This window comes from Callorhinus ursinus, unplaced genomic scaffold (genome assembly GCF_003265705.2).
Source record: "Callorhinus ursinus isolate GAN/ISIS: 27379988/994484 unplaced genomic scaffold, GSC_fseal_2.0 scaffold10, whole genome shotgun sequence".
Taxonomy (NCBI): Eukaryota; Metazoa; Chordata; class Mammalia; order Carnivora; family Otariidae; genus Callorhinus; species Callorhinus ursinus.
Genome location: NW_027397072.1, coordinates 81801218 through 81814623, shown reverse-complemented (window position 1 = coordinate 81814623; position 13406 = coordinate 81801218). Strand labels below are relative to the sequence as shown.

General features: G+C 41.8%; 2 protein-coding genes across 5 annotated transcripts in view; one reads left to right on the top strand and one right to left on the bottom strand.

Moving 5' to 3' along the window:
* The window catches only part of LOC112821706 (large ribosomal subunit protein eL19-like), a 475653-nt gene that overhangs the window by 311838 nt on the left and 150409 nt on the right, over positions 1–13406 (top strand). The window lies entirely within an intron of this gene.
* Positions 1–13406, bottom strand: part of IL18RAP (interleukin 18 receptor accessory protein) — a 28340-nt gene that overhangs the window by 13750 nt on the left and 1184 nt on the right. For all 4 annotated transcript variants that reach the window (XR_003207516.2, XM_025869072.2, XM_073897913.1 and 1 more), the window contains exons 2-4: positions 11846–12146; positions 11560–11749; positions 3470–3620 (exon numbers count right to left, since the gene is read on the bottom strand). Coding sequence is in view for 3 of the 4 variants with exons in the window: in XM_025869072.2 (XP_025724857.2) it covers positions 3470–3620; positions 11560–11749; positions 11846–12146 (642 nt within the window). In the remaining variant the exon portion in view is untranslated. The remainder of the gene's footprint in view (positions 1–3469; positions 3621–11559; positions 11750–11845; positions 12147–13406) is intronic.

Sequence of the window (13406 nt, the reverse complement as noted above, 5' to 3'; positions counted from 1 at the left end):
TTATGTAAATATTGTCTGCCGTCTTCCCAAACCCAAGGATGAGTTCTCAAACGCTTATGTAAATGATGTCTGCCATCTTCCCAAACCCAATGATGAGTTCTCAAGCATCACTCCCTCTGCCCGGAGATACTTTAGTCACTTGCCCTAGGACAGTATCCCTCTGTTCTCACACCCCTGCTCTACCCCCTCAGGGGATCCTCCTTTTCCTCCCAACCTCTCCAAGTGTTGCAGTGCTCCAGACCTCAGTTCCAGGCCCTCTTCTCTCTATACTCACTCCCTAGGTGACCTCATGCCATCCCTTTGCTTTAGATACCATGTTGACCACCCCCCATTTCATCTCCAGTCCTAACATCTCCAGACTGGTTTATCCAAATTCCTCCTTATCATTGTGATTTGGATCATTAAAAGTCCTTTCAAACCCAGCCCTTCATTTCTTCTTTAGACCTCTTCTTTTTCAACCTTTTCTTGTTTCATGAAATGGTGTCACCGTTGACCAGGTTAACAAAAACATTTTTTTGCCAGAAAACAAAAACATCCTTCATTTCCCTCTTCACACATTAAATCCATCATCACGTTCTGTTGATACACAAATAAAGCTGTTTCTCATCACCTTTGCTAAGTCTACGCAGTGAGCAACCAGGGGCATCTTTTCTTTTTTTTTTTAATTTTATGTTATGTTAGTCACCATACAATACACCATTAGTTTTTGATGTGGTGATCCACGATTCATTGTTTTCGTATAACACCCAGTGCTCCATACAGTACGTGCCCTCCTTAATACCCATCACCAGGCTAACCCATCCCCCCTCCCCCCTCCCCCCTCCCCTCTAAAACCCTGTTTGTTTCTCAGAGTCCATAGTCTCTCATGGTTCATCTCTCCCTCCGATTCCCCCCCTTCATTTTTCCCTTCCTTCTCCTAATGTCCTCCATGCTGTTCCTTATGTTCCACAAATAAGTGAAACCATATGATAACTGACTTTCTCTGCTTGACTTATTTCACTTAGCGTCATCTCCTCCAGTCCCATCCGTGTTGCTGTAAAAGTTGGATATTCATCCTTTCTGATGGCTGAGTAATATTCCATTGTATATATGGACCACATCTTCTTTATCCAGTCATCTGTTGAAGGGCATCTTGGCTCCTTCCACAGTTTGGCTATTACGGACATTGCTGCTGTGAACACTGGGGTGCATATGGCCCTTCTTTTCACTACATCTGTGTCTTTGGGGTAAATACCCAGGAGTGCAATTGCTGGGTCATAGGGTAGGTCTATTTTTAAATCTTTGAGGAGCCTCCACACTGTTCCTCAAAAATTTAAAAACCAGGGGCATCTTTTAAGAATATGCATCAAACCTGCTGTGTTCCCCCTTTTGTGCCCTATGTCAGCTCTTATCTATGCCATGCAATGCTATCTTCCATCAGTATCTAACAGAAAGTCCACCTATAACCCAACTCTCTTGTCCTGGATCCCTCCTTTTCCCTCTTCCTCACCGCCAATTCCCAGATCCTTTCAGATGTACTCCCTCCATATTTCCTGAGTCTGTCCACTTGTGTCCATCCCCACCGCAGCTCCTAGCTCAGGCTACCATCAGCAATTGCTCTCTCCATTCTTGCTCCCCCCAAATCCATTTTCTACACAGCAGATGGAATGATCTATCTCAAATACGATTCATGACACTCTCCTGCTTAGAACCCTCAATAGCTCCCCACTGTTCCTTAAATAAAGTTCGAAGGCACTAAAACAGTGTGATGTCAGTCCTGCTTCCAGACATTCACTCTCAATGGACCTTCTTTTTCTTCCTGGACTGTGCATGCCCTCTCTCATCTCCCAGACATTGACTGTGCTGCTCCTTCTGCCTGGAATGGCATCTTGACCACCTTCATTGCTCTGGTTTGGGCTCACCCCTCAGTTCTCACTTGGACATGGTGTGTCCAGGTTTGGGTTTGGGTTTGGTGGGCCTCCCATATGTCCCCTTTCTTGCCACTCATCGAAATGTATTATGATGGCCTGTGTACCCCACAAAGTGGGAAGTTCTGGGTGGCCACAAAAAGTTTCAAGGAGCTCATTCTTACAGCCTTAGCACTAATCCCAGTGCCCGATATGTATTAGATATGCAACAAGTATCTGTGTAAAAATGAATATGTGAAAGAATGAATGAGTGAGTGAGGAAGACAGGAATGCTTGGTTAAAAGAGAGGTAACAGATTTTATAAGGCATCCCTTGGGAGAAAGAGAAAAGCAGATTCTGCCCCTGAAAATTTGAAGGGCTGAGTTATCATACCTGACATACAGTGGAGGGGGCAAGGGGTACAAATGGGATACTTGCATTCTAACTTCTCCTCCAAGGAACAATCTAATATAAATGTAAATTGCTGAGATCCAGGAAGGAGGCAGAAGTGGTTAACTTGGCCTCAGGGTGTTTAATGTAACTTGTATCTTACACTAAAAGGAGAGGAGGTAAAAATAATCAATGTATTTATTAAGTGCTAAGTCAACCATTCTGTAGCTCTTTAATACAAAGCATGAACGACCGACCCTGTTGTGTTTTGACAAAAGCCATGCTTAAATTAATTGCAGTGTACAATTTATTCATGTGGGCACTTGTAAATCTAGTAAGAATGACCCAATGGAAAGACTGGGCCAAAAATAGATCATAGAAGAATAAACCCAACAGACCAATAAACATATAACAAGATATTAAACTTCATTTGTACTCATGGAAATGTAAACTGGGACTTAAAAAAAGAGAGAGAGGGAGAGAGATCTCACTTGACACCAGTCAAAAAGCCTGATAACACCAAACATTATTTGGGAATAATGGGAATCTGTTCCTTGCTGAAGGGTGTGTAAATTGGCAAAACGATACCTTAGAATAATACCATGGGTTTTTAACACAAAACACATTTTATAACATAAAACAATGTTCTATTTTATTAATGTCTATATATGTTTATAGAAAAGCATAAAGACATAAATGGAAGAAGATAAGCTATAAGATTGGACTACTGCTGGCAAGGGAAGGAGCAGGAAGAGATAAGAGCATAGGCCTCAAGCTGTCCCTTCAATGTTTTGTTTATTTAAAGAAAAAGCAAGATTTTAAGCATGTGGAAAGACATTAACATGTATTAAAGCTGGTGATAGCTTCATGGTGTCACTTACTGCTGTGTGTGAAATATTTCATATCATCTTTTAACTTACTACAAAAACAAACCAGGGATTGATCAATGCAGGGAAAACCCAACTTGCGACAATTTGAATGTGATCCGGAACTAGGCCTTCCCCAGAGATGGAATCTAGGTTAATGGGAAATTAATGTTTTCATGCTTTTAGGGCTTCACATGACTACCAGTGTATGATTATCTTTTTTTTTTTTCCAAAAAGGAAGCCATGCATGACTAAGCCAAAGGAAGGTAACTTTAATTGGGTAACGGGGCTTCAAATACCAGATCTAGAAATGAAAATCTCACTTACCAATGGTTGTCACTTGAACAACAGCTCTGACTGTCCACTCACTTGTGTTATCCGACTCAGTGTAATCACATACATACATGCCGTCCTGTTCTTCGTAAACTTCATCCACTAGGATTGAATTGCTCTTTTCTTTAAGGAGTAGCTTTCCATTCTAATCCAAGGGACAAGAAAAATAAATAACCTTCTTTAACCAGAGAATCGTTACTACTACTAGTCATAACAACAGAAAAACTTCACAAATGAGAGCATCACCCAAGCTATGAAGAGCTTCTGTCCAGAAATTGTATTTGTAAGATTCTCATTTGTTCGTGAGGGCATAGAGGCACCAAATCTGACTGATCCACAAAGAGTTGTTTAGCCTAGTATTTCCCAAAGCATGACTCAGGCCTCTGAGACTATTCTAGAAAACTCATAGTGCTTTAAGGAGCTGATATCTCAATGAATTTTTTTAAAACCATGTATATTTATATTTATGGACATTGGCATAGGTTTTTTTGTGTGTAATGGGGTTAATATAAAGTTTTTTATCTAAATAAATTCAATTCAAAAAAGGTGAAATTTAAATTAAAAGTATTAAGTAAGGGGCACCTGGGTGGCTCAGTCATTAAGTGTCAGCCTTCGGATCAGGTCATGATCCCAGGGTCCTGGGATCGAGCCCCGCATCGGGCTCCCTGCTCGGCGGGAAGCCTGCTTCTCCCTCTCCCACTCCCCCTGCTTGTGTTCTCTCTCTGTCAAATAAAGAAATAAATAAAATCTTTAAAAAATATTAAGTAAATAACTAAACAGGTGTACATAGATAGGACAAAGAACGACTAATGAGTGAGAAACAATGAACTCATGGTGGACCCAAACTCAAGTGGAAACTAAAATGCAATAATGAGCACTTCTCTCCCTTATTTAGCATATTTATCATGGATGCTAAGGTCTAAAGTTCTCCCATGGCTGAACTTACCATTCCTTCCTGCTCTCATTTCCTGCTACTGCTTCTCCACCCACTTGCCATTCCCTAAATAACCATGTTCTTTCTCTATTCATGTGTCCGTACATCTCTCCCACCACTTTCCCCACCACCGGGTAGGCTGCAGCTCAGTCTTTAACTCCAAGTCAAGAGGTAACTCTCACAGAGGGAGTGACCAGGCACTCTCCCAGCAGAACCGGTCCCTGCATGCTCCCAGACGTCCACGATTACCCAGAGCCCTCTGATCGTAATTTATGTATACAGTTACCTCTTTCTATGTCGTTGTTGAGGCAGCCATTGTGCCAAGACACATAGCTGCTCCTAGACACAAAGGCAGGAATAAACATAGATCCCTCCCATCAGAGGATATGGAGTCATGAATGCCTTCTGAGACTGAGAGAGTGCTCAGTCTAAGAAGGCAGGCCCCGAGCAGTAAGCCAGAGTCTGATGCATTTGGGCAGCCTTGGCTTGGTTCACAGGAAGCAGGGATGCTCCTTCCAGGCTAATCAGAGCCTTGAGTAATATGTAGGAATCACTCCATTGAAGGTAAGTGCCATCCTGGAAACATCTGAAATGGAGCATGGATATAGGAAATAAGGCCACGGTGAAGAGGCTGATGTGCGTAGATGGACTTGGTCTTTGTGTCTCTAGTATATGGCAAGCAAGCCAGCAAGAGTAGGCTCTTTGTAAATGATGGGTGAATAAAGTATGCATACTTGAAAGGTTCTAAAGCCTAAGAGTCATGTAATCACCTTTGTATCACTAGGGGCTGGGACATAGTAAGGGCTCGATAAATATCTGTTGAATGGTTGAGTTTCACTGTACCAGTAATTCTGTAGCCCCCAATTTCCATGTGGCACATGGCCTTCCAATCTCCAACAAATAGCCCTCAGTGTATCTCTCACCACAGCAGTCAAAAACAAAGAGATAGGCAACAAAAACAACAAAATAATAAGTATTTCTTACCTATACAGATTACAAAATTCTTTCTCATGTATTATCCCATATGATTCACTCAAAGGATTCTCTGAATTGGATTGCACAGACTCTACAAGAAAACTGAGGTTTTGGAGCTCATGTGTTGCCCTGTATCACAGAGCTAGCAACTGAGAGGACCGAGGGTCAACATGAATTTTTCTGACTCTTGAGCTTCATGTTCTCATTGAGGAATTTCCCTTCTACTTCCCATGCTAACTCACAGGAGCAAGGATTCCCCTACTCCAAGTCTCTGGTGTGGTTCCTGTGGCCCAAGAAGGGACTTCCAGTAGGTTGGCAAGGAGCCTAAGGGGAGGGTCAGAGCAGGTCAGAGAAGGGCAGCCACAGGCAGGAAGTAGAAGAAAGCAAACAAGTGGGGCAGACAATGTTAAATATCAACCAGCTGATCTCAAGGGTCAAGGACCCTTCAAAAGAAGAGTCAGAGGATGGGGTAAAATTCAGAGATAAAACTCTAGAGAATGCAATAATGACATACAAAGGGCAGAAACTGAAGCAGAAGTGTGTCGTGAATCACCCAAGAAAGTAACGGGGAGAGGACGGAGAGTCGTGACTGAGACCTCAGTTGAGCCACAGTGGAGATGGGTCAAAACAAAGAGGATTTGATTTTTTTCATAAAAACGTAAGTGTGGGGGCGCCTGGGTGGCTCAGTTGGTCAAGCATCTGCCTTCGGCTCAGGTCATGACCTCAGGGTTCTGGGATCGAGTCTCAAGTCAGGCCCCCTGCTCAGCAGGGAGTCTGCTTCTCCCTCTCCCTCAGCCCCTCCCCCTGCCCCTGCTCGTGTGCTCTCTCTCTCTCTCTCAAATAAATAAAATCTTAAATAAAAGTAAAAAAGGTATGACTTCATATGTATTCTTAAGACTTAATGAGATGGAACTAAAAGGAAACATCAAAGAAAAGAGATAAGGGAGAGGCCACTTGTGTCAAGAATGATGGGAAACCCATTCTGGTAAGATGACCGCAAATGATTTCAGTAGGAAAAAGAGGTGCTAATGGGGCTGTTTCGCTCAGCTGTGAAACAGTCTTAAACAAAATATGGAAAGAGGAACATCTCAATGTGAACCTGTACGAATAGTATCAGTAAGTCCTAGACAGAACAGAGACATGCAGAAAAGAGGAAGACACTAAAACGGGACTTTTAAAGGAATGTGTGCAGCAAGAAGAACAAAGAAAATGTATTCTAGGAGGAGCAGTTATTGAAATACTACCCGCTATTGTCATCAAGTTCTAATAGTACCGGCCAAGACACAGTGGAGCTCCTACCAGGGCTTTTGTTACCTAGTCTGGGAGGACTCCCAGCATGGACATCTCGAGCCCTGCCCTCCCTGATGGACTTGACATTTCCATGTCTGTTTTAATGACACATTATGTCCAGATCTGTGTATGTGAGCTCTTTTCATCCCTCATTGAATTCACTCTTACTTTCTCAACTTGCTAAATGTTGTGAACATATTTGAGCCAGAAAGACCCAAAACAGGAGTCATCTCTTTTATGTCCCCCAAAGTATTTCATCTTGTATTTTATTCCTTGAAGATATCACTAGCCTCCATCAACTCCTTTCTGTTCCCACAGCTAGTTCCCTGGATCAGGATTCACACTTGTAAAGTTCAATCACACCAATAGGGACCCCCAATAACCATAACACATAACCAACTTACAGACTTTGTTTTCAGCCCTAACCCTAAAGCCGCTCAGGAACTCTCTGCTCCCACTATGTTGAGCCACTCACCATTCACAGAATGTGACCCTTGTCCTTCTGTTTTCTGTCGCCCCTCTGCCTTTTTCTGCAGCTTCTGTCTCTTGCCCTAATCATCAACCGACCACATTCTACTTACACATAAATTTTGCACTCGTATTTATCTTTTAAGTGGAAAAGGGTACATTATGAAAAATATAGACCGATGAGCTAGATGTTCATCTCTAGCCAAAGTCTTGAATGGATTATTGGACAGATGACTCATGAGCCCTTAAAAAAGAAAATGTATGATAAAATGAATAGACAAGAGGCTCAGAGAATACAGGAATACAGTAGATGTTCTGTCTTCACTGTAGTGAGTCATTGGGAAAACATGTTGATGGGGTCTTTGTTAAGTAAAATAGATATGCCTGGGCTGAATGGGTCACCATTTGGGTGCCCTTTTCAAGTTAATTGAGCAGTAATACTCCCCACGTTGTGGATTAAGGGATCATGGGATCATGCTAGAGTCAATAGCTGAGTTGACTGGCAGTTGAATGCCAAGCTGTTCAGTATTTTTGCTAAGACCTATCATGCCTGCATCTCATCCTCAAGTCACACAAGTCTGGGAGTCATGGCTTAATATGGTGGATTTCAAAATCAATTCCAACCTCTTGATATGTAGAATGATGAGCTAAAACCAACAAATCAGAATTTAATTAGAATAAATGTAAAATCATGAACGTGGGTTACAAATTCTACTCCATTAGCAAAAACTGAATTGGCTTGATCACTGTTCTTGTGAAAACAAACAAACAAAAACAAACAAAAAAAGACCCTTACTTGCCAACTAAGAATGAACAACCACATAATGGAGCCGCCCCAAAGCTAATGCAATCATAGACCGCACTGATATACTGCTCAGAACAAGGAAGAAAATAGTTTGTCTGTTTTCACTATTGGTTAGGCAACATGTGGGTTATAGCATTGTACAGACGTTAGGAAGTTGTGCAGGATTGTGAGCACTCTGAAATTGCTCAGTGAGAACAACCAAATGGGCCAATGTACCGACCTTGAGAATACTTTTCAGAAATCAAATTGAAATGATCTTTACTTCTTCTGTACTTGGAACCACATTGATCTTTGGTCGAGCCAGTCTCACCAACTCACCAGGTCTCTGGATCACTAGGCTTACAGAATGCTAGGCAGTACTAGTGACTGTGAGAAAAGTAGGCCAAAAAGAAATGAGAGGGAGAAGCAGCAGGTTTGAGTGCGTACATTCCATGGAACGCAGGGCTCAGAGGAGATGCACCAGCCACGTCAGCGTCGTGGTCAGTGAGTGTGGCATATGCGTGAGATTGTCATAAGCCACCAGTGGAAAGGTTGCTTGGGGCACAAATCTAACTGACAAGAAGTCATAGCAGTGTCACTGATACCTGTGTCTCAATGCCATTGTGGAAGGACCTCTCCTGCTGCCCTGTTCTAATTTTGCCCATATCAAAGATTTGCTTAGCAAGAGAATGTAAAATACCCTCTCATTAAATGTAATTCTCATTTATTTAAGAGGAAGTCTGTGTACGCTATTTCTTTATTATATTTTTAAGAAATTAGCAAGATATGGGGAAATGTTCTTTGAGTAAGGAACAGATAATTCACTTTAATTCTGACTTCTTGGCCATTTAATATTTCAATTAAGAATCTCCAAGCCTCTGCATGGAGCACTGGATGTTATACAACGAATAACAATGAATCATGGAACACTACATCAAAAACTAATGATGTAATGTATGGTGATTAACATAACAATAAAATTTTAAAAATAATAAATAAAAAAGAATCTCCAAGCCTAAATTTTTTGACGTGTCTATTAAAAATCTTCCAAAAGCCCCCAGGGCCTTGAGCCCCTGGATTTATTTCAGTGGGACATTCTATACATCTGGCAGATGCGTCCCTGGTCAGGAGTTTCATCTGAATTCAATAACACCATGCTTTCATCTGCTCAGCCAGTGTTAGCCTCTGCTGTCTATTCTGAGATGGCTTAGGTGTGACCCACCCACCACCTGAGTACTGGAGGAAGGAAAGGAGCACTGTGTATTATTTGCGGCCTAATGTCACAACTTCCAGTGATACACTCCTTCCGTGAAGGCTGTGACTTTTCAGGTTACTGCACACATGCATGCAATTGGGAAACATAACTTGAACGATAACCTATCCAAATCTGTGTCAGAAAGTACAATTTTATTTCGTTTTTTAATATTTATTTATTTGAGAGAGAGTGAGCGAGAAAGAGCGTGAGATGGGGGAGGGAAGAGGGAAAGGGAGAGGCAGACTCCCCCTCGCTGAGCAGGGAGCCAGATTCAGGGCTCCATCCCAGGACCCTGGGATCATGACCTGAGCTGAAGGCAGATGCTTAACTGACTGAGCCACCCAGGCGCCCCTAGAAAGTACAATTTTATTTATTTTATTTATTTTTTAATAGTTTATTTATTTGACAGAGAGAGACACAGCAAGAGAGGGAACACAAGCAGGGGGAGTGGGAGAGGGAGAAGCAGGCTTCCCACGGAGCAGGGAGCCCGATGCGGGGCTCTATCCCAGGACCCTGGGATCATGACCTGAGCCGAAGGCAGACGCTTAACAACTGAGCCACCCATGCGCCCCAAAAGTGCAATTTTAACAAGAGCCATTGTTTGCCTGCCTTTAGGACCCGTGCTTATTCACCACTAAAAACAGCCTGACCTTTGCAGTCAAGACCCCAGAGCCTCCTTCTGTGAATGTCATACACTGTCAGGGTTTAGTTTACAAGAGTAATATATATGAAGAAAGCTGACAACTATTGTGTGGCTTCTGTTTACCTGAGCCTGAAAATAGCCTTCATTTCAGGGATATAATCATTGAAAATTTAAATGCATTTTGATCTGAAATGGCTGGGGGCAAGCCTGCCTTACTGGCCTAAGAACAGCCTACATTGACATAGCAGGATATCTGTCATCCCAGACCACAAATACTTTTGAACCAAGGGAACTTTTGTTCTTAAGAGAACTGAAAATAAGGAAGCCGGGGTGGCTCAGTCAGTTAAGCGTTTGCCTTGGGCTCTGGTCATGATCCCAGGGTCCTGGGATCGAGTCCTGTTTGGGGCTCCCTGCTTAGCGGGGAGTCTGACTCTCCCACTCCCTCTGCCCTTGCCCCCGTTTGTACCTTCTCTCTCTCTCTCTCTCTCTCTCTCTCTCTCTGTCAAATAAATAAGTAAAATCTGTAATAAAAAAGAGGGAACTGAAAATAATGAACAGAATCATGGGCTTTTCTGGCTAACCTCATTTTAGAGGTTATGAAATTAATGTGTTTCTTAAGTTAGGATTTTATTGAGGCCAGCATTTTTTCAGTGTCACTTTAAAATACAAATGTGAGACCTATAGCACATCTCATCACTTGTTCTCTCTGTATACTTATTTCTATAGCAGAAACGATAATGCCTGTCTACCCTTTGTCACCAAGTGTCAGGGGAATCAAGTGAGGAAATGGCTTCTCACACCACAGTGCTTGTACCACCACGGCTCTCTGATTGCTGAGTCTTGGAGTGGGTAGAGCCACCAGATAAATATGGGCCACTTGTGTGACTGATCAGTGGCAATTTAAAATGATATTTTTATATTAACAAACATGGTTTGAAGTCGAATTGAACGTTTTATGTGGCTTTTTACGGCAAAGTATTGGACTTCCAACAAGTATTACAAGTGTAGGAGGCAATTTAAGTTCTATTTTGTTTCCACTGCCCAGAGGTCAACTACCATGGGGCTATGTTGAAGGAGATGCTTATGGCATTTATGTATCTGTTAGCACTTTGGAAAACTGTAAGACGCCATAGCAATGTGAAGTGTTTTTGTTATGAAGCTTACTCATATGTGGTTCATAACTCAAAATCATTAGGAAGTTTGCCTCTTCCTTGCCCCCACCCCCTTTCCTCTTTACTGACTTCCCGCCCCCCGCCCCCCTCTCATCTGTGCAAGATACCTGTCGCCTGGGCCACCTATGTTTGCCATAAATGTCCTCCCAGATGTGCTCTCTTTGGAAAGCATTCCAGTCTCTTATTTTGCTCAGAAACCCTCTAGGCCTCATATGTTGGTGTCTCCCTTCCCCCTAATAGTGCCCATTGCTTTCCAAAGACAATAGAAATGAACTCAGCTGGTCTTCTGCGTTAACGGATGTTCGTAAGTTTATGTCTTACTTCATAAATAATGCACTTAACTTTCAGAAATTTTGCTAGCACTGATCAAAAAGATGGTTCTCCTACTTGCAATATCACACTCTGTGGCTCCCTGGGAGAAAGACCACTTTAGCAGGTCAGGTCTTCTTTATAGGCACAAGGTCAGTACTTGCGAAGCTCTAGGCCTCAGATTCTCAAACCCACATTTCTATAAAGCACCTATAGGGATGTTATCACATCAGTTTTGGAGAAGTCATTCTTACCTGGTACCAGGTCACATTTGGACTCTGTGCATCACTTTGGCAGTTGAAGCTAGGGCAATGAATATAGTCAGTGCTACCAAGAAGAAGGTATTGCTCATGTGATACAGAGTTATTTGGTATACAGGATAGATTTGTCTTAGGCTTAACTTCTAAGATGGTCTTGACACAACAGGCCTCATCCCGAGGGCTCCTAGGAGAGTTAACAAGGTCTTGTGAACACAGATGTTATATCCAGGTGATATAGGATTTGGGAATGTTTTCATATAAGAATGCATTTGGGACATACCTAATCCTGGGTCTACAGATATATGACCCAGCGTTACGTATTCCTGTCGTCAAAAAGTGTAGGGTGCTCTTCTGGATGATGTGAGCAGAGTTGTTAGTTATTTCCCGTAATGGATCTCCATTTTGAGGTTGTAAGTACCACTGGACATCAGGTAAGTCCTTATGACCACTGTAGGGCAAGTTTTCAGAGCCTTGGGCTGGTGAGAGTTGACTTCTGTGGCACGACTCTGTTAAGCCACAAAATAAGACAAACTGCTCATTCGTTGAAGAATATTCCCAAAGCAGTTTCTTGGTGAAGCAATCTGAAAACCACAAGGAACAAAGCAACAGAGAGATGCATTAGAAGATGAAACTCTCCCTTGGCAATGAGTTTTTGGACATGACATCTAACGCACAAGCAACCAAATAAAAAAGTGTTGGGTGCCTGGGTGGCTCAGTCGGTTAAGCGTCTGCCTTTGGTTCAGGTCATGATCGCAGGGTCCTGGGATCGAGCCCCACATCGGGCTCCCTGCTCAGCAGAGAGTCTGCTTGTCCCTCCACCCCTCCACCCCCGCCCATGATATCTCTTTCTCTCTCAAATAAATAAATAAAATCTTTAAAAAAACAAACAAGTAGAACTACATCAAACTAAAAAGCTTCTGCACAGCAAAAGAAATGTAAAGATGATCTACAGAATGGGAAAAAGTATTTTCAAACCATGTATCTAATAAAATATATCTGATTAACATCCAAAATACATAAAGAATACATACAACTCAAAAGCAAAATCAACAAATAAACAAGAACAAACAAACAAACACAATCCCCCAAATAAGCCACTTAAAAATGGGCAATGAATCTGAATAAGCATTTTCCAAAGAACATATATAATTGAAACACAGGTACATGAAAAGGTGCTCAACAACACTAATCATTAGGGGACTGCAAATTAAAACCATACTGAAATATCACCTCACACCTGGTAGGATGACTTATCAACAAAAAACAAGAGATAAGAAGTGTTGGCAAGGGGGTGGGGAAAAGGGAACCCTTAGGCACTGTTGGGATTATAAATTGGTATATCCATTATGGAAAACAGTATGGAGGCTCCTCAAATAAATTAAAAATAGAACTACCATATGATACAGAAATTTCATTTCTGGGAATATACCTAAAGGAAATGAAAACACTATGTCAAAGAGATATTCTGCACCCCTCTGTTCACACCAGCATTATTCACAATAGTCAAGATATGGAAACCTTATTTGGTGAACACCTAAGTGTTCATCAACAGATGAATGAATAAAGAAGTTGCACACACACACACACACACACACACACAAATATTATTCAGCCGTAAAAAAGGAGGAAATCCTGCCATTTGCAACAACATGGATGGAACTTGAGGGCATTATGCTAAGTGAAATGTCAGACAGAGAGACAAATACCATATGATGTCACTTATACATGGAGTCTCAAAAAAAACAAAAAAACAAATAACAAACTTATAAACATAATAAAAATAAAGAAAGAAAGAAGAAAGAAAGAAAGAAAGAAAGAAAGAAAGAAAGAAAGAAAGAAAG